Source organism: Diadema antillarum, unplaced genomic scaffold, assembly GCF_040938485.1.
Source record: "Diadema antillarum isolate AM-2024a unplaced genomic scaffold, OU_Dant_1.0 scf00000183, whole genome shotgun sequence".
NCBI classification, from domain to species: Eukaryota; Metazoa; Echinodermata; class Echinoidea; order Diadematoida; family Diadematidae; genus Diadema; species Diadema antillarum.
Genome location: NW_027271072.1, coordinates 1348348 through 1368250, shown reverse-complemented (window position 1 = coordinate 1368250; position 19903 = coordinate 1348348). Strand labels below are relative to the sequence as shown.

Sequence of the window (19903 nt, the reverse complement as noted above, 5' to 3'; positions counted from 1 at the left end):
CAGTGTGGATATTCCCCTGCTTTAGTGGGATTATGGACGGAGGTGTGATAGTATGTGTGTGTGTGTTTATATACAATCACATTATGTACACATATTTCACATGCATCCTTCCTTCCTCTACAGTACTTCTTCTCTCATTCCATATCTTTCCACCTGACTTTGATAATTTTTTCTTCATGAATTATCTCTCATTCTCTCTGTTCCTGTTTTTTTCCCCATTTTTCTTTGTCTGAAACTTACAGTGCTGTATCTCCATTTTCCATCATTGTCTCTGTCCGAGTCCCTTACTTTTTCCTGCTTCAGTGTAATGTCTCTTTCAAAATTTTTCTTTATCTTGGAACTGAATATTTCATTTTCATGCTGATTTGGACCTAAATTGAATATGAATAATTGAAGTGCCATATATAGTTGAGCGAGGACACCCTGAATGACTCACTGAAAGACAGACTTTAGGGTGACTTGGATGGGATTTGAGTGTCCTACAAATCATACATGCACGCACACACACACACCACACACACACACACACACACACACACACACAGAGTGTTCTAAAAAAAAAAACCAACTTCTGTATATCTTACAATGTATGTTCAGTATACGAGATCATTAACCAACTCTATGCATGAAACGCGACACAGGTGTTCGAATTTCATTTGCTTAAGCTTATCAAGACCTCGGGAATTAACGGCAAAGATGAGTTTATCCAGTTGCGGTCAAGTCCTTGAATTTTTTTGCTACATAACGCTTCCTGTAACATGTTGGTATGAATGATATTTAGACTGCACACCAGTTAGATTTTGAATTCTTCCAAAGCAGGTCTTATCAGGATTTAGTGATTCAGCAGGATGTTCTGTTGATATTCACATGAAGCAGTATGACTGGTAATGAATTCTTCAGAACACCATGATACATTGTAGCCTAATTCTGTAAAGGCCAGGGATTCCATCTTTGAACCAGAGTTTGTATGATATTTCTGTTGATTAAAGGAGTAATGGAATGGATGATGATGCCTAAGTATAGCAATTTCTGTTATTATGACAGGATTTCCCTTTGCACACTTTACTCAATTTTTAGTATTTCGTGCCCCATGTTTGCTTCTCTTCTCTCTTCTCCCAGGCCGGCGTCTCGTTGATTGGCTGTGCACGGCTTCGTCTTCCTTCTCGACGGTGACCCCGTCGGGTTTTGCGGACGAGGAGCGTATGATGAGCCCAGCGTTCAACCCGGAGGCCCAGTCAGCCGTCCTTAGGCTCTGCTCAAGCCTCCTAGACATCGGTATCCTGCAACCACTTGAGGAGAACTCGGGGACGGATGTGTTCAAAGTATGGCTCGTATTTTCTCTTTTCCTTGGTGTTCCAACGTTGTTGTTTTTTATTTCTTTTGTCGTATGACAATAATTTGCTTGTGTTTTCTTGATGCTATGTGGAAAGGGAATCCAAAATGAAAGATGATGAGCTTGTATTGATTTGCTTCATGCCAGTCAGGATCCGACAGATCCTTCATGAATGATGCTCACAGGGCAGGAGGAATTTTCCATTTGAATTTGGTTCAGTTTGGGTGTAATTTCTTTGTGTATTTGTTGTCATCTGAGAGATTCTTACTCCCTGTCCTTGATGATACTACTTTTTTTTGGGGGGGGGGGATGGGGGCAGAAGAGGGGATAATGATGAATGGGAACAACTGTAGATTTCATTTGATGCTATCAGATGATTATGTTTTCAGTCTTTGCTGCTCTTTGTGTAATGAGAAATGTTGTGTTTCTTTAGATCTGTTACTTTTTTTTTGCAATAAAAAAAAAATAGAATTGTTGAAGTATTCTGATTTTGTGTACCTTGTCGAGTATGTCACATTTTTTGACTTAAAGAACAAACAGCATTTTTGTGATTAACAACTGATGCATAAGCCATCAAGGACAATAGGTTTTTGGTCGTCAACAATTAGAATAGTTTGGTATTTGAGGCGTGCAGACACACAGAGACACGGTGTCTGTCATGACAGTAGTTTATTGTGCTAATGGTGAGTCCAATCTGCACGTATCTTGCAATTTAACTTATTCTAGAGTTCTAGGTTAATTGGCTACTTACAATGTAGTTGCTTGCAAAGAACTTTGTTGAGATGTGGCATAATTGTATGTAGATGTAGACATGTGTATTTAAATCCACCTTTGCCAGAAGGATATATTGGAATTTATAAATGGTCCGGTGCAGCAAAAACTGACGGATGTTTAGCATGAGTGTACAGGTGGCCGTGGAATGCCTTTGTTCGGTGACTTGAGCTGGCGGAGTAGATATGGCTCATTCGGGAGGAACAATCTTGCTCCCCGAGTGATGCTGTAATATCGAGGAATCTGTTTTCCCCATGTGATCAACTGTGCATCTTCCTTCCTTCCTCCTCCTCCTCCTCCTCATCCTCCTTCAAGGTGGATGCCATGTACTGCTGGAGTCATGACAACCAGCTCTCCACTGGCTCCCTGTCCACGGGCTCTAGCTCGCTGTCCACCTCTCCCGGGAAGCTCTCCCCCATCTGGCCCCCGCCCAAACCGAATGCGGACGACACGAGCCATGGACTCAAGTACACAGAAGCAGGTAAATCATGCTGTACATACTTTCATGTTGTGATACTGATATTTCCTTTATGTAGTAGTCACACTTTGTTATTCAAAGAAGTAGCATTCCTTTGTGCACTATATTTAGTTTCAATTGTTTTAATACAGAGCTAGCAGACTAGTCTATCTCACTTTGGGTTGATTTTTCAAATGGTTACAGCTATCATGAATGTTTAAAGTCAGTTGCACTGTGAATATTCCTTGCAATGTTGTGCAGCTTTACTTTGTTATGAGGTAGATGTTGCCTTTGCGATCGTGAGATGACAGCTGTATCGGATTCATAAGTTTGAAGTTCAAAGAGAATTCCTTGTCTGTGGTGCCGCCCCTCCTCCCATTACATTCAAATAACCCGTTGAGGATGGACTGATTTTGCTACAACACGCATTTCCCATAGACTCTTTCCCTAATATTCCCAGGACTAGTCTTCAGTTGGTTAAGAGGTTATCATTACTTACATAAAATTATCATGGGCCTGAGATAGCATAAGTGATTGATTTTGAACCTTGTCGCAGACTTCCATGCAAGAAAACATATCACAGCATTGGATGTGTGGGGTTAGATCAATTATTCAAATCTTATTTCTCTTTTATTAAACCTACCCTGTCTACTTTCAGTGCAACCAGAAGAGAGGAGAAACACTCAGAAATCAAAGGACCTTCAAGTATCATCTGTACTTCTTCTCTTTGCAGGGGTAGTTTGATGTTCTTAAATTTGTGGCATGATGATTTATAGAAGTTACATGAAATGCAATGAAATGGGGCATCTGTTTTATCTTCAATTAATAGCAGTTTTCATCCTAAATTTCAAAAGCATTCAGTGCTATCAGAATGTAGGTTATTGATTAACCTGTACTCTCCCTCCTACCCCTAGTTTCTGGAAAATCCTGTAGAATCTATGCAGGCTGTGTAAAGACTAGTGTATACATGTACATATTATCAAACATCCATGTGATATGGCATTAATAGTGCATTGTTAAGCCTTCTCTGTTGTCATGAGAATAAGAGATGTATCTGCGTATCTGCGCTTCATGTTACATGGTGCTGGCTCTGGTAATAGATTTAGACATCAAGAAAGCAGACTTTTATGCAGCAGTGCCTTTCTTGCTGTTGTCTGTGCTTATATGTAATTCAAAATAATTTGCAAACTGTCAAGATTCATTGTTGCCGCCCTCATTTTGTAACACATTTGCAGAACTGGACATATATATGAGAATTTCTGGACAAAGCAGCCTCAACACATATACAAAGTTCTGCATGTATGTCACGAGCCAATGTCAGGGATAGCTCAATATGTTGTACCCATGCACCCCCAAAAAAGAAAAGAAATTATCATGAACACAGTAATATTGGCTAGTATTGATGTCTCTATCACTTCTCTTCAAAGTTGTACACAGTAGATACAGTTGAAGCTTTATTTTATTGAAAGGTATCTGCCCTGGTGTGCTGAGCATTTTGAAACATTGAACAGCGAAGAAAAACATTGTATGAATGCCGATATAGTTCTCTATCAGAACATTTGGACTGCCATCATGTGAATTTCACGTGATAGCTGATGACCTTAAGTGATATTTTGCAGAGACTTGGAGGGCTGGCTGAGGATCTTTTGTTATCTTTTTATCTCTTTGTGTGCTGTGTTAGCATGCCTGTTTTAGTCGACAGCTTGCCAACTTTGCATATCTTGCTCAAATGCGCAATTTTGCAAAAACAGATCAATAAAATTATCGCAATATGCCACAGTGCATTGAAAGCATCACACGTGATTCCGTTCCTCACGCGTCTGTATCTTGCGATGCATATGGTGACAGTGTTCCAAAGGGATTTTTCAAGTAAATGCTGATTTTCCGTCGAGGTTTTGTCGTTGTAAATGTCATGCCTCGCGGACCTATTTCTGAAAGTACAAATGCAATATGTAATTATGACCATGAATATAATTTTGCATTCTGTTTTGGGGTTAAGTTTTGAATTCTGGCCATTTGCAAGAAATATATCCATAGCTTCGTCATTAACATCAAAGCGAAGCTTGTAATTTTCTCTACAACTTTGCTGTACTGCATGTCTAGCATTGACGCTTCGATACAAAGTTGCTTGGCTTTGAAAAACAGAATGTTTTCCAGAAGCGTTCAAGCGTTGCAGTCTCGGCAGAATGTGGCACGCAGGGTTTTACACCGTGGCGCACTAAGAGTTCAAGTGTCAAAGTCTCATGCCTTGAAATAAACCTTTTTTAGTAGCACAATACACAAGCATTGATGTTCTCTCAATCACTGAGGGCTAAACTATCAAAATATGTGGATTGATTTTTTTCATTTTCATAGCATATTATGCTGTGCATTGTGAATGTCGGTATTTCAATAGCATCCAAGAAGCCATTCTGGGTGTTTCAGATGCAGTATTCGACACTACTCAGGATACAGAAGCTCTGTACAGGGCCTCTTTTTTTCTCCAATTCTGTCACCCCTCGTGCTTTCGTAATGGCTTGTTGTGAAGGCATTTTCGCCTGTACTTTTATACAGTGTCTATAAGTGGTGGCTGACTTATTTAGTCATAGGAATTTACTTTTAAGAATGGTTGTGAAGCCCAACCCCCCACCCCCCGACCCCCCCCCCCCCATCCCTCTCGATGTTTGCTGTACCAATGAGTGGTACACTCCCATTCAGTGAACACATGTCACACATTCATGGTTTCTCCTAGTTTGCAAGAGATTAGCTTTTCAGTCGAGTTCACAATGCATGAAGTCATGAGGGGCTCATTTTACATGTTTGGATCATTTTGATGTTATTGTTTTCTAATTGAGAAAGGTGGGGGGGTGGGGGGGAGAGCAAGCAGAAAGCATTGGGGAAGGAAAGAACACCTTTGTGAAAAAGAGCGTTCCATGAGATGGTCTGTGGCTGAATTGTATTATTTCCCACCGCCACCCCCTCCCCCACACACACACACATGTACATGAAAACAACATCCTAGTACCACCACTATCAACAGTCATTTAGATCTTGGAAATTTCATGACTTTGTGTGATACTGTAAAAGTGGACATTTTCGCGATGTTGAAATTTTTGCGCATTTCGCGCTACCAGAAACTAGCGTGAAAATAGAAGCACGCAAATATTTTTGCTTGCCATGTGATGCTGTGTGGGATGTCTTGATTCCGCGGAATTAAAAACACACGAAACTCTTCTAACTCAGCCAAGCGCGAAAAATTAGTCGCGTGAAAATATCCACTTTTACAGTAGTTGGAAAGGTTTGATGCGATTCATTCAAGCCAATATCTGTTTACTACACAGCATATAGCCAAGTCTACAGCAACTGTCACACACAACAAGTAAATGATGTGGTACCACTGTGCACATGCAATAATGACATGCAGATGTACAATGATTTGTATAACAGTCAACAGTAAAACAACAACAAAACTCTTCTCGATCAATGGTTGTAATCCTAACAATGCATCAATATCCCATTAATGCTCAGCTACGAATGTAATCTGAATGGCAAATTCACTACCTTCAGTTAGCCATCATTTCATCGCCTTCCTGGCAGAATGGCCCTAGCATGTCATTTCAGCAAAAAATCAAATAGAATTTTGGTTTGTGACATTATTCTACAGTTTTGAAAGCTCTTTCATATAATGCATTATCGTAACCAATATTTTTTTTTTAATTTGTTTGTTTGTTTGTTTGCTTTTTAATGGAGCTCAAGGCTTAGAGCCCTTCTGCATGGCAGATGATAAATTGCTGTCAAGCTGTATGTTTTAGGACCAAGAAATGTTCAGATAGTACAGAGCTCTGTTAGAATTTACAGAAATGTTTGATGATACCATGCATCATGATCACTGCTGCTACACATTGCATTGGCAAGAATGACACACTAGAGTGTGTAACTTGAACTTTTCACCTACCCTCATAATCAGGTTTTTTAAATAAATTTTGAATGTTAATTTGTCTGAACAAGCCAACTTTTAACACTCCATTCTCATTCATATAACAAAGACAGAATGGATGTCACATATACACTGCATTATTTCATCCTACATCGTAGTGCTATATATATGAATCAGACATAAAACCTGTATTTGCAGCCGAGGGAACATTTTACATGACCCTTTTCCAAGAAGGAAGGGACTTCCAACCTGTTGTACGATACAGCGTTTCAGAGAGACATATCTGCCAATAAATTTTCTGTGTTTGGGATGCCAATTTCCACAACGTCTTCTTCAGCCAGACATAGATGTGTACAATGTCTATGTTCAATCTATGGGGCATCTTATCTACCGGTATCTTACACTACCCAGCTTCAAGTGTAGTAGGTTGATGAATGGATTCTACATAAGGCCTCACAGAAGCTTGTGTATGAAAAGAAAAGAAGGGGAGATGACGACTGTATTTTTATACTAGCGTGTCGGTAGTGCGAGTGACTCATATAAAATGGATTGTGTGTTCACCCTCTCTTTCCCAATCTCCCTCTGTCTCTCGCTCTCTTTTTCAATAGCCTCAGCGTGGCCATTCCATAAAGCCAATATGTCGTAAGAATGGTATCCTAATGTTGCTGCCAAATGATGACACATGGGGGGGGGGGGGGGCGAGCACACGGCATGTGAGAGAGGGGAGGGGGAGACTGGATGGGACAATGACTGGTTGACGTGGATCAATGCATTCAATGCATAAATGCATAAATGAGACGTGACTGGAATTATGAGAAATATGTTTGGTGTATTGTTTGACTGTCTGTGAAAGGAAACCTACAAAGGCTGAGGAACGATCCATCCCGTATTGTTTTATAAACAATGGATTGGGGTCGTCCTCCATGGGAATGACTGACAGTGTCGGTGGTTTTCGTATAGAAAGGGGTACATAGTGTGAAGTCTTGTTATGTTTCCTTCTATCTTTAGTACTGAGCTTACAAATCGAAAGTTGTGTCAGGAGTTCTGTATACCATTCTGTGCTCTGTTAGTTCTACTTTGTTGCATTGTCAATTTGTTTTGATTTTAAATGCTTGCAAATTTCAGTCTGCAATCTATTTCAACAGTTTTTGTATAATGTACATACATACACACATACACATATGAATACATACAAATATATATTGTCAAGGAAAAGCCAGACCTGATTTTTTTCATGATTTTCATATCAGGCTTATAGGCATTATTCACCATTTGCAGCTGAAATAAAATCCCAGCTTCAGTGCTTCAAAATAGTTTTAAAAAGTGAGCTAGGGATAGAAACAACCAATGAATTAGAATGATAGTCAATATAATCAATGTTAAGTATTGTTAAATATTCAAAATTTGAACAATAGATATAATAAAATTGTTTCACGAATAAACCATCTGTGGTTTATTGAGAAAAATAGGGATATCTCCAAGTAATATTTGAGGCTTAATTGCAAAATTTTTGTATGGTAGGATGTTTTGAGATACAATTGACCTACACATAACATATGCATAAAAGGTGATAACTCTAATCTTTTAATTCACTGCTCCCAATAGTAAACAATACCTTTAATCTCAATGGCTTTGATTAGAAGGGCATTATTATATAGGCGTTATATTTTCACTGACGAGATAAGCTATTGTATGTAGGAGAAATAAATTTCATTGACTCCTTGTAAGCCCCTTTAAGTCTACACGTCAGCTGAGCACCCTCAAGATTTCCATTCCAGCCTTACATCATATCAAGTGTGGCAATCCACTTTCTTTTTATCTTCTTTTTTCTATGAGCATCACTTTGACTTCTGACCTTTTTGCAATTAGTTTATTTTAGGCACCTGGAAGATTTTGTAAATTAGGCTTCTGAAAAAAATCGACACAAATTGCCAAAATTTCTGTAATCTTATTCGGTCTATGATGATTGTGTTACAGTATTTTGAATATCAGATTAGATTGAGGTAGAAATGGAGGGTTTAGGTGCCCCAGGTTCTGGGGATGTTTGGTAAATCTGTGGATTTTTTCCCAGGGGAATCATCTGTTTGGGAATCATCTGTGAGAGCTTCCATTTCATTTTTTTTCCCATCCCATGATCCCAGATATCACATCGAAGCTTACCAAATCTGCTAGGTATCAGAGCTAGTATGTCTATAGCATATTTGGTATGTTTTTGGGGTAGCAAAATGAGTTTTTGAAAAAGTAATTTGTGATAATCACGACTGCCATGATGAGAGCATGTTTACACGACTGCTTTAATAATAATGATGTTATCAAGTTATGAAGTTCATGATTCTTCTCCTCCGTGCTATGCATAGACATTAAAAATAGCAATGATAACGAAAATCCATCAGCGCTATCCCGGGTGTGCAATATGCACAGGGGTGATCATGTAATTAGCATGCATGGGTATGTTTTTTTGCACTAGAATGTCATGCCATGGAACTTTACATACATGTAGCCAGAATACAATATTAACACAATACATACTCATGATGGAACCATGCATTGGCTTGCGCAATGATATATTATGACACGATATCGACAGTCAACAGCAATTTCATATCTGAGCAGATATCTCAAGTTCTTGCTGACTGAAACTCAAATTTTCCAACTTGTGACTGTACTGTAGTCTGAATGCCAAAGTCAGATTTTGGGCCTAACTTTGTTTTACCATCTGCCTGATGTTTTGTTTTGTTTTTAATTGTTTTACCCTATTTCAAGAGTGCTGACCCCGAATCTAGATGATGCAACTTTTCCATCCATGAGGGTCTTGAGATATCCAAGATGGCCACCAAAAATTACAATTCCAATAATACATGAGGATTTCCTTCTAAATGGTGAATACATTGAAAATAAATTGATGAGTTTAACCTATTTTGAGTGTGCTGAGTCTGAATTTGGCTGATGCAACTCTTGCATCCTTGAGGGTTTTGAGATTTTCAAGATATTTGGTAGCCATTTTGGTGGCCATCCTCCTTGTTTGACCTAAAAACACATGACACTCAGATCACATACAGAAATGCAATCTATTTTGACACTTGCTCCCGTCAGTTTCAGTTTATTGGTGGTTATGACCTTCACAAGATTTTCTACGACTTTGTCATATGCTAGAAACCAATATTGACTTTGAACAGAAAACCACATTTGCTGCACTGAATTTGTGCTAGATGAAATTTTTATGAGCTGTTTGACTCGCCACTTTCTCCCTGCGACATTCTAACACTTCACCCAGTGAAACATGCTGCTTGGAGAATCAATTTCTACTCTGAAATATTGATCGGAAGTAATCATTCTGCCCACAAGTTTATGACAGGAGTCAATTCTAACTCCATAAATGAAACAAGCAATCAAAGCTGTGGACTTCCTTCACTCACTGTTATTAAATTTGGCAGATATTGCAGTTGGCACCCCCAACTGTGATCACGCTGGTGATGTAGTTACCTTATTTTGTTCATAAATATAGTGATAACAGAGGGAGAAAATGTGATATTGTAAGCAAGACGATACTTTATCCACAGCAAGCTTCTTTCTTTTTTCATATGTAATCATTTTTTGAGGTGAAAAAAGGCCTTATTATTCACAGGTATCTATTCAAAATTACCTTCATTTCTAGTCAACTGTCCACTTGAGTATTTCTGCTTTGATAAGTTTCCAAAAAAATATCCTCCAAAATACATAAATTCAAGTTTATGTCATGGCCAAGGCTGAAGAGACACAGCTATAACTATGAAGTATACTTGGCATTAAGTTCGTACTTATCATGGCTGAACAGATTGAAGTTACTGCAATTTGATGTCTCTCACAACCTCCAATAGAATAAGGAAATATATTTGAAAATTTGTTGAGGAATAGATTTTTACTCTATATTCCATATATAATGAGGAATAACTACATGAGCATTTACATTTGATACACAGGGGAAAATGTACAGATGCAAAATCACCATCCTAAAAGTAGGAGAGGTTAAAGCTTTATACTGTAAATTTGTATGTGAATCCATTTAGGGAGATTCATGAAGAGAGGGTACATCAATTATAAGGCTGTTACTGACTGAGGGCATTAAGATTAGTGTTGTCACCTTTGGGTCTCACTCAGTGAAATGCGAGAAAGACAGGTGCGAAGTAAAAAGGGGGCCTTCAAAACCACTCAACCTTTGCACAAATACTGCAGTACTGGAGGAAATGACTGCATTAGAGACGGCCTCTGTGCAGATGCGATTAAACTCTTAAGAACAATGTGCAAGGTAGTTGAGATTTTTTTTTTCCACCTGTACTTTGCATGGATACACTCGCACAAAACACGCATTTCGATTCTAGTTTACAATGCCATGGTAGTTTCTGCTAGCTCTTAAAGGGGTGCGAGGTATTAGCGTCTAGCCCGCAGTCCTTATTTGGGATTAATGTGCTCATGATTATGATTTGGCACAATAGGATAAAGTCTTTTACAAGGAGAATTTTAAGCACTGTCATGGGTTGTGCTCTGCTTCAGATTCTTGTTATTGTGTACCGGGGAGACATTGGCATATTGTGTTCATTTACCAGAATTTTGCCGTGTGACATATACATGTAAATGTGTTTTAGGCTGCCATGAGTCTTGTTAGCTAGGGCTAGCTGCTAAAGAACACACACCTTTGGAAAATATCCTTAGGACCTTAGATACAGGGTTTTATATTCAGCATAGCGAGGTAGATCATACTTATATACTCAGGTAGCTCTCTGGTATGTGTGTGTGAGTGTTCTTTTTTTTTTTACAGTGTCTGCCAAGTTTACATTTCATTTCACACCATATCTGGAGGAAATTTAGATTAGTAATCATGTTTTAAGTTAATCAGAGCAAACCAAATGCACAAAAGGTAACTTTATACAAGAATTAATTGGACTGCTTTCATGAGAAATATTTCAGGTTCACGAGTATATTTCATATACAAGTTTTACAAACTGCATTTGTGCTATTATAGCGGCTACAGACCTCATTATTGAAATACTATGATACTTGTCAGAGTAGAAGTGAGTATACATGTATGTACATAGAAAAGGATCCAAAAACTCTTAGTTGTAATATGTACATCACAGCAAAATCATATATGAAATGTTGTGAAAATTTTTGCACGAGAAGAATAAGTGTAGTATGCTAATAGAATGGACTAGATTCATACATGTAGCATTGCATTTTAAGGTAGAGATATTAGTCATTAGCTGTGACAAACATGTATGAGATTAAATGATAGGCAGTTTCATCTGACTCAACAATTAATGCCGGTTGGTACCAGTGACTATGAGCTTAATCCAGTAACTGTGTGTTGCTGTTGTTGTGTTTGTTTGTGTGTGTATTGTGCGTTTGGCACAGAGAGAAAGAGTTGTGTGTTTCTATGAAGTGCATGGTCATACAGTGCCGGATGTAAATTTTTGGCTTCTAAAAAATAAATCTCATCATTGATTCAAATGGAGGCGAATCCCGACGGGATGGTGCCTGGCGGTGTGGTGTGAAAATTTAGTGTGCCTCTTTTTCGAGTGGATGATTAGCCATATTGCTGCTGGATCAGTAGACTCTCACCTCGCTTAATGAGTGTCCATTCAGTTGTGATGTGAGTTTAATTGCCGGCCATTCTCCGACATTTTTCCCCCCGACTCAACCCTCCAAATGATGAGAATAATGATAACAATGCCCCAAACCAGTCCAGATGCAAACTGATATGTCTGATGATCCTTCTTTGTATGGTTCCTATCACAAGAAGGTATAGCAGGATGAAAGTGACCGTGTATGCATAGAAGTGGAAGATGTCTTCGACGAAACTATACCCATATGACATCAAAATAATTTTTATATTTTGACATCAACATTTTTATGCCTCCGCCACGAATTGGTGCCGGAGGCATTATGTTTTCGGGTTGTCCGTCCGTCCGTCCGTCTGTCCTTCCGTCCGTCCGTAATGAATTTTGTGGACAGCGTAACTAAAAAACCTAATGAAACTTGGTATGTATGTGTATTAGGGGGTGAAGTTGTGCCTATCAACTTTTGGGTGCACATGCTCAAGGTCAAAGGTCAAAAGGTCAAAAGTAATGAAAGTGAAAGATGCACTTGACCTTTGGGAATAATGAATTGCTTGATAAAAATAATTTTGCCATATTATCATCCATTCACGTTGGTCGCAGTAGTTCAGCTGTTGTGTTTCTCACTTTTCACATGAAGTTTAGTGGAAAGTTGTGAAGGCTTACCAAGTGGCAACTCTGCACCTAAGGGCTACACTCAGGTTCTCTTCAAGAATTTGCTATGCATCCTCCACTATGATGGTGAGAGAGAAAAAAAAAGAGCCCCAAGATGAATATTGTGTACAATGTACACAGAATGCAGACAGCCCACCACGTCCAACCAAACGAGTTAATGCACATTGTAAGTAATCTATCTGCCAAAACAGTATCAGGGCCGTATCGTATCACGCCATAAATGTCACCGTGCCGAATGTGTCGCTTCTCATTTTCGCGCATCTCAGACGATGAAGACGCGTGTCTGCAGATGGTGTCAAGTCGTTGAGAATGAGAGAATGTTTTTACGACATGTCTCTTTTCTATATCTTTTCAATATATGATTTCATCATTTGTCAAAAAAAAAATCATGAATTTTATGTATGGATGTTCAGAGTAGGGAATCTTGCAAAGAAGACTACAAAGAAATTAGAATAATCCTGTCTGTACGTGTGATGGAAATGGAAACAACATTAGTGTTATTGAAAAGGCTAGCTATCCTGATTGTAACATTAATAACAATGTGATGATGATGGATATAGTGATGTTTTATGATAGTAATAGTGAATTGTGATGATAATGAAAATGGAGATATTGAAAATGGTATCTATGAATGATAAGAAGGTTAATAATACTATTGACAAGTCTTCTGACTATCATAGAGTGGTATCCATGTACTCTGCAATATTATTTGAATAATCTCAATGCATCATACAGCTTACGACAACATGGATGTAACTGTACTACAATATATGATGTATTATCTTGAAACAGGGATTATGAAAAAAAATGAATTATAACTGTATGCAAATTCATATCACAAACAGTTCTTTAAGCAAATATCACATTAAAATAAGGTGATTTACAATCATTGTAACAATTAAAGATAGTCAGTTTTTAAGAACAACTGCAAAAATTACTTTAGATTTTATACATATCATATGAAATAGGGAGAAATATCATTGTGGTATATATCAACATCAGTTGAGAAACTGTGTTAGTATTGTGATGATCACAAGATCTGTCACAGAACTAGAAACAAAAATTCAGATGGCTGATTTTTTTTTTCTGATGTGAAATGAAATTGTTGAATGTAAATTTAATTAATACCACTATCTGATCAGCCACAATTTTGCCACGATGAAATGGATATATATTTGCCCAGTTTCATTTTGCTCATCAAGTGATGCTAAAGTTGCCGTCGAATATTGTGTTACACTTCGTCATTGTCGGGAGAACTGAACCAGAAATCTAATTTCCCCCTAATCAGATGAGGCCTGCGCGCTAGCGACATATGATCTCAATTAGGAATGGGCTATGGTCAGAGTCACAGTAAGAGTCGTGCCACCAGACGCAGAGGCTTTATAAAGGCAATCGACTCCAACTTTATTGATATTCCGCACTGCAATCAATAGACATCAAGGGTTTGCTCGTGCGAGGGAGCGGTTGGTGTAATTAGACATTTCATTTCCTCTGTGTACATTGGCTGCGGAGTGCAGAGTCGCAAAAGACGCGACAGTTTTTGTGCCTGTGGTATTTTCCCACCAGCCTGACATGAGTAGATTGATTAAAGATGGATTGTGTAAAATGCAAACTTTACCGCCATGACATCCACACTGGTCTTCAGACTCTTTAGTTTGTATTCGTGTATTTTTTTGCTCGTAAACTTTGATCGAGAGGTGGCATTTTCTACACTTCATGGATGATTGAATACATTTGGATATTGTGTTTATCGAGAATGATTAGCCAAATACAGCCACTGCTGGCAAAATATGAATTGCTGTAGATTTAAACTGTAAGTGGGGTGTGTACGACAATCATGTAGTTTTGTGTGGAGGGGGCAAAACATCATCTAGACATAGGTTTGCCTGAATAGTCATTAAAAATGTAATTTATTACAATCAAATGACAAATAAGATTGCATATGTTTATATAATTCAAACATGTTCATATATGTCGTATGTTGAGACAATTTTTTTTTTTCTGGTTTTGATGTGTTGAAGTGTTTTCATAAGATTTCAAGGTGTCTAATACAGATCACTAAATTTGCTAGGGAACAAAAGCAAGTGTGGGTCACAGTTGTAATCAAATATGTGATATGTTTAACTTCATCATTGATGCCACAAGCAAGAAGAGAAATATATCTTTATAGGAGACTCCTGATGAGGTTTATAGATTAAATTTCTCATCATTCTTGTAACCCAACCCTGACAAAGCTTTCATTCTTTTGACATGTTCATGTGAAAGAAGATGACAAACATGTCTGCTGGCAAGTTGAAACCAGATATTATATATTTTTTTTAAACAAAATTTTGTTAATCCTCAATTGACTGGAATAATTATATGATGAAATATTTTGTGTACTCTCACCAAGTACTTCAATCATAATTCCTGGCCCCATGTATCAATATCTAAGTCAGAAGTGTTTGTCATGCACAGAATGCATGAATTATTTGTATTGATTTTTTTTTTTTTTAATGGACAAGCTCAGAAAGGAATGCAGTAAATATTGATTCAAAATGAAATTGAAAAGCTGTCCGAGGGTTCCAGGCTCTGTTCATCCTTCACAAACCATTATTGAGTCTTGACAAAAATAGATTCATGATTGCTTGGTGGGTATATCACTCCACCATCATTACGCCTGTGAAGTAAACTATCCCATGCATGATATGATTTCATGGGAAATGAAATATTCTTTAAGAATTCTAAAAAGTCTCAGGGGGAAAAACTAATATTTTTATTGCCATTTGAAGAACAATGTGATATAAAACAAATATTGAACATTGCAATCAATTACACATTTTCAAAGAACTCTCAAAACATGGGAAAAAACAGAAGTCCACCCTGGCAAACACAGAATCACAAGTTTGGCATACACTGCACCGCATGATACTAACACCACATGATGCTAACATGAATTATTATCAGCTTATGGCACTTTGTAGAAATTGGAAAAAAGTGGCCATTAAACTTCACCTTAAGTGCACTTGAATTTTAACTTCAATTTTGGCACGTATATAATATTGTAAGGAGAGTAATGCAGGTCATTATGAAAGGATGGCATTGTATGGAAATTGTAAATCTGGCCATTAAACTTGGCCTTTAAATGCACTTGGTAGTTGATGCTCATTTTTATGCTGGTGGTCTCATCTCTATTATGCTGTGAAGTGGGTGTCTTATTGGGCTGGAGACTAGTCGGCAACCATGTGGCATCTTGAGTCTCCCTGGTCGCGGAGTGGCCGCAGAGATGTCTCCATGACGTCGCCGCGATGTCTGCGCAACCCCTCTTGAAATGTAGACTCCTGAGTCTCGGTGGAGTCACAAGAGAATCAAACATGTTCAGTTTTTTTGGACACCCTTTCCAGTCTGCAGCTGGTTGCAGAGACATCTCTTGTGACATCTCCTTAGTCACGAAATCTGTAATTTAGTGGCAAAATTGATTTTTTTTTTTTTGTTGAGAAGTTACAACATCAAATTTCATCTCGTTGCTATTTTGTGGACAAAATTGTCATTTCATGACAAAATTGACATTGTCACTTATCAACAAAAAAAAAAATCAATTTCGTCACAAGATAACAGAAATTACAGATTTTGTGATGAAAGGGACCATGTGACAGTTGCACCCATGCATAGTCATGAGCTTATCCTCGAAGTTAGCTTATTCTTGACCACTGTGTGCAAAAACAATATTACTGATCAAAATTGAGTTATTCAGCGTACATTGACATGGGAGCTTCAGATAGTACAGAGGAATAATTCATAATGATATTTCAAAAGTGTTTGAATTTGAACTTCTTACTATGGAAATACCATGGAGATTTGAATGTGAAAGAAAGCTTCCCATTTGTAACATCAGGGACAAACTTTTTGTAAAGAACTGTAGGTTGTAAAGTCTATTCTTCATGTGTTCTCTACTGTCTTGATCCATTATATGATTAGAAAAAGGAGAAAGATTAAAGATAGGGAACCATTGCTATTCACTTGAGATGGCCAGGTCAGTGGACTTACACTGAATTTAATATCACTGGATACCCTCTGGGGTCATGTTCTGGGAATACTCGACTCAGTGAAGTAATTATTTACGTGTTTACTCCCTGGATATCAGCTCTGTATGCACAGCGTCATCTGAAATTAGACCTTCCACAGCCAAGCTACAACACTGGCGCACGACTGGTGTGAATGTAACCTGTGCACATATATGCCTCATTGAAATTTTCTCTGATATCAACCAGAGAGCGCACCGGAGAACATATAGAATTCCTCTGCTTTGCAGGGTTCTCTAGTAGACCTGCCCCAACCCAAGTCACAGGGGATGTCATGCCTTGCGTCCGTGACGCGCATTCAACAACATCATTGTATTGTCATTGTGTCTAACTCTTTTTTGGTCCCCTTCACTTCCCTCCCCCCTTAACTTTGATAAGGCTCCCTACGCCCCTACACCCATTTTCATGACTGTGCTTACTGGTGCAATTACAAGCGAGAGGTTCATGATGGAGACAATTACAGGGGCATACCAGGTGGCCAGAGCTCCATGAAAAACTGAAGAAGGTCCAAATGACCAGAAGTGAACTCTCTGACAGTTGTCAGAACTACGCAGAATCTGCTGCAGCTTTATCCTGCCTCTCAGTCGTAAAATGGTGTACTGGCATAGTCTCGTTGATAAGCCGAGAAAGAGCTTTCTACATTGTAGCATATACCCCTCCTGAAAAACATGCCAATATGTGATGTGTGTTTGTACATACATGTAGATCAAATATATTTATGTATATTCATATGTGAAGAAATTTCACTGGAGATAGCAATAAGTTGAAAGAGGGCTAGCATGTTTTCATGGGGGGGGGGGGGGGGGCTCGACCAATATTATTGTCATGCCATCTCAAAAAATTGTGATACATTACATTTTTTTTTTTTTCCATGGTTGATATGTGATATTTTTTTTCATAATGTGATATATTTATAGTGAGTGAAAGCTACCACACACACGTTTACTGTATACACCAAATATTTGGCTTGGTTTTTTATTTTCGTGAATTTTGTGAGTCAGGTCATATTCACGAATTTAAAAACACGGAGATATTGACTCTGATCTTGACACGAATGTGACGCGTACACATACATTTCTCTGTTCAGTATTTAATGTACTCAACGATAGAAAATTTAACCACTCGCGATATCGTCAGGAAGTCCTGATTTGCAAAAACTTCGACTCGCTAAATCTATGGCATAATACAGTACGTGAAATGAAGATGAAAAAGCCTGAAGTGTAATGCTGCTATCCAAGATATGTTATCTTAATAGAGATTGTGAAAAGTCACAGCAAGTTTGTTTATCTTTTGTATTTGTTCATTTGTTTTTGTAAAAAAAGAAAAAAGATTTATATAGGAGAATATGTGACCGTGCACGAACATAAAGTCGCACACTCTGATTTTGCGTGAGGACTGAAAATAAGTGAAATGGGTCAACCTAGCCGAACTTGACTTTTTCATATTTTCTGAAAGAGCGGGTCTTCTTTTACATTGTGCTAAAATTTGGTATCATAAAACGGGCAGGAAAGTGTGTTTTTTTAGCAGTTTATCTCGAACATTTTTGGCAGAATAGTGTGATTAGGTGCGTCTTTCGAATCCCCTTTTCATTTCTGAAAAACTTTGTCCACACTCTTCACTTTCAACTCTAATAACTTTTGAAAGGATAGTGCTACTGCTTTCAAAGCTGGCATTAATTATGGACAGAATGTGTTAATGAGGCACGCTAAATTTCAGTTTAATCTGATAATCCCTTCATTGTTGTTACTCTGGTGGTTTACTTCCTGTTTTTTGTCCCATTCATCGCACAGCCAGCACGGTTTGGTAAAGATTAAGCGCTTGAATAGACACTGTACTTCAGAGCCTCTTTTCTCAGTTCACACTTTTCCTGAGTTTGTGCTTTCTTTCCAATATTTAGATTGGTTAGGAGAGTCCATTTGATATGAGTTATACATCATTTTAAAGCTTAAAGTCTGGTCTTTTAGAATATGGTCTTAACTAAAAAGTCATATCTGGCGACTTTTTGTTTGTTTTGAGGTGCACTGTCACATATAAGGGTGCCTGGTTTGATTCTTGAAGGACATAGAAAAGGAGACTGTAAAGTTGGCAATCCCTACATTTACATAAACCTTGTACCAGTTGTACCAGGTTTACCTTGCACCAGAAACCATCTGAGCAGTAAAAGCACCACCAAGCAAAAACCAGTGATATCATGTAGAGTTTTGACATCCTTTGCATGACTTTGAAGAATCTGCTATTTGTGCCAAGTATTTGCACAAACTTGATAAAGGTGAATGTAAACTTCCCCAGATGGATTTGTATTCATCCTGTCAGTGAGATTGCCCTCTTAATTTTTTTTTCTTTTATGGGGGGGGGGGGGGGTGGAAGTGATATTGAAGCAGAACCATAGTTGACGCCCACCTATCAGTGGTATTCGGAGCTGTTTTGTCTGGAAGCAGTTCAGGTATCACTGTCAGACTATCATTTGCCAACCTGTTTGACCTGGCAAACAAATTTGATACATCTCGAGAATAGACTGTCGTCATTCAGCTTACATGGCGATTTCCTCTGATGCTTTAAAGATACAGTGTGGGGGAAAAATAATCAAAATGGTACATAATTTATTCTAGTTGTCCTTTGTCTTGTTTATGAGGGTCTATCTTTGAATGTCTTATCATGGTTAATAGATAAGTAACCATGATATTGAGAAAAATTTTGAAACTAAGTCATGGCATATACGATAGCTCTCGGGGAGTTGTTGTTGTTTTTGGGGGGTATTTCTCAAATTCATGAAATTATTGTTGGGGTATTGTTTTGTTTGAATTCTTGATTCACCTCCTACATGACTTCAACAATGCCCTGCACATTACATTTCACTTTTAATTGGTTTTATCTATTCAAAAAGTTAGATGAGATTAATTCAATGGTCATTCCAAATGTGGCTTTCTATAAAGAAAGAAATAATGGTCGATTGCAAATGATATATTGTAAGGAAAAGAAAATTAATTCTTCTTTTTCTTTTTTTTTTAAATCTCAGGAGGTGCAAAGGCAATAGGTATCACACATAAATCACATGGTGGGATTTTGTGATGACTATTGACAAATGTGCAAGACTTTGAA

The 19903-nt window shown here is 38.0% G+C and overlaps 1 protein-coding gene across 1 annotated transcript in view; it reads left to right on the top strand.

Moving 5' to 3' along the window:
- LOC139723254 (uncharacterized) overlaps positions 1-19903 on the top strand; it is a 58527-nt gene that overhangs the window by 16878 nt on the left and 21746 nt on the right. Inside the window, exons 3-4 of the mRNA XM_071634513.1 lie at positions 1120-1322; positions 2420-2585. Coding sequence (XP_071490614.1) covers positions 1120-1322; positions 2420-2585 — 369 coding nt within the window. The remainder of the gene's footprint in view (positions 1-1119; positions 1323-2419; positions 2586-19903) is intronic.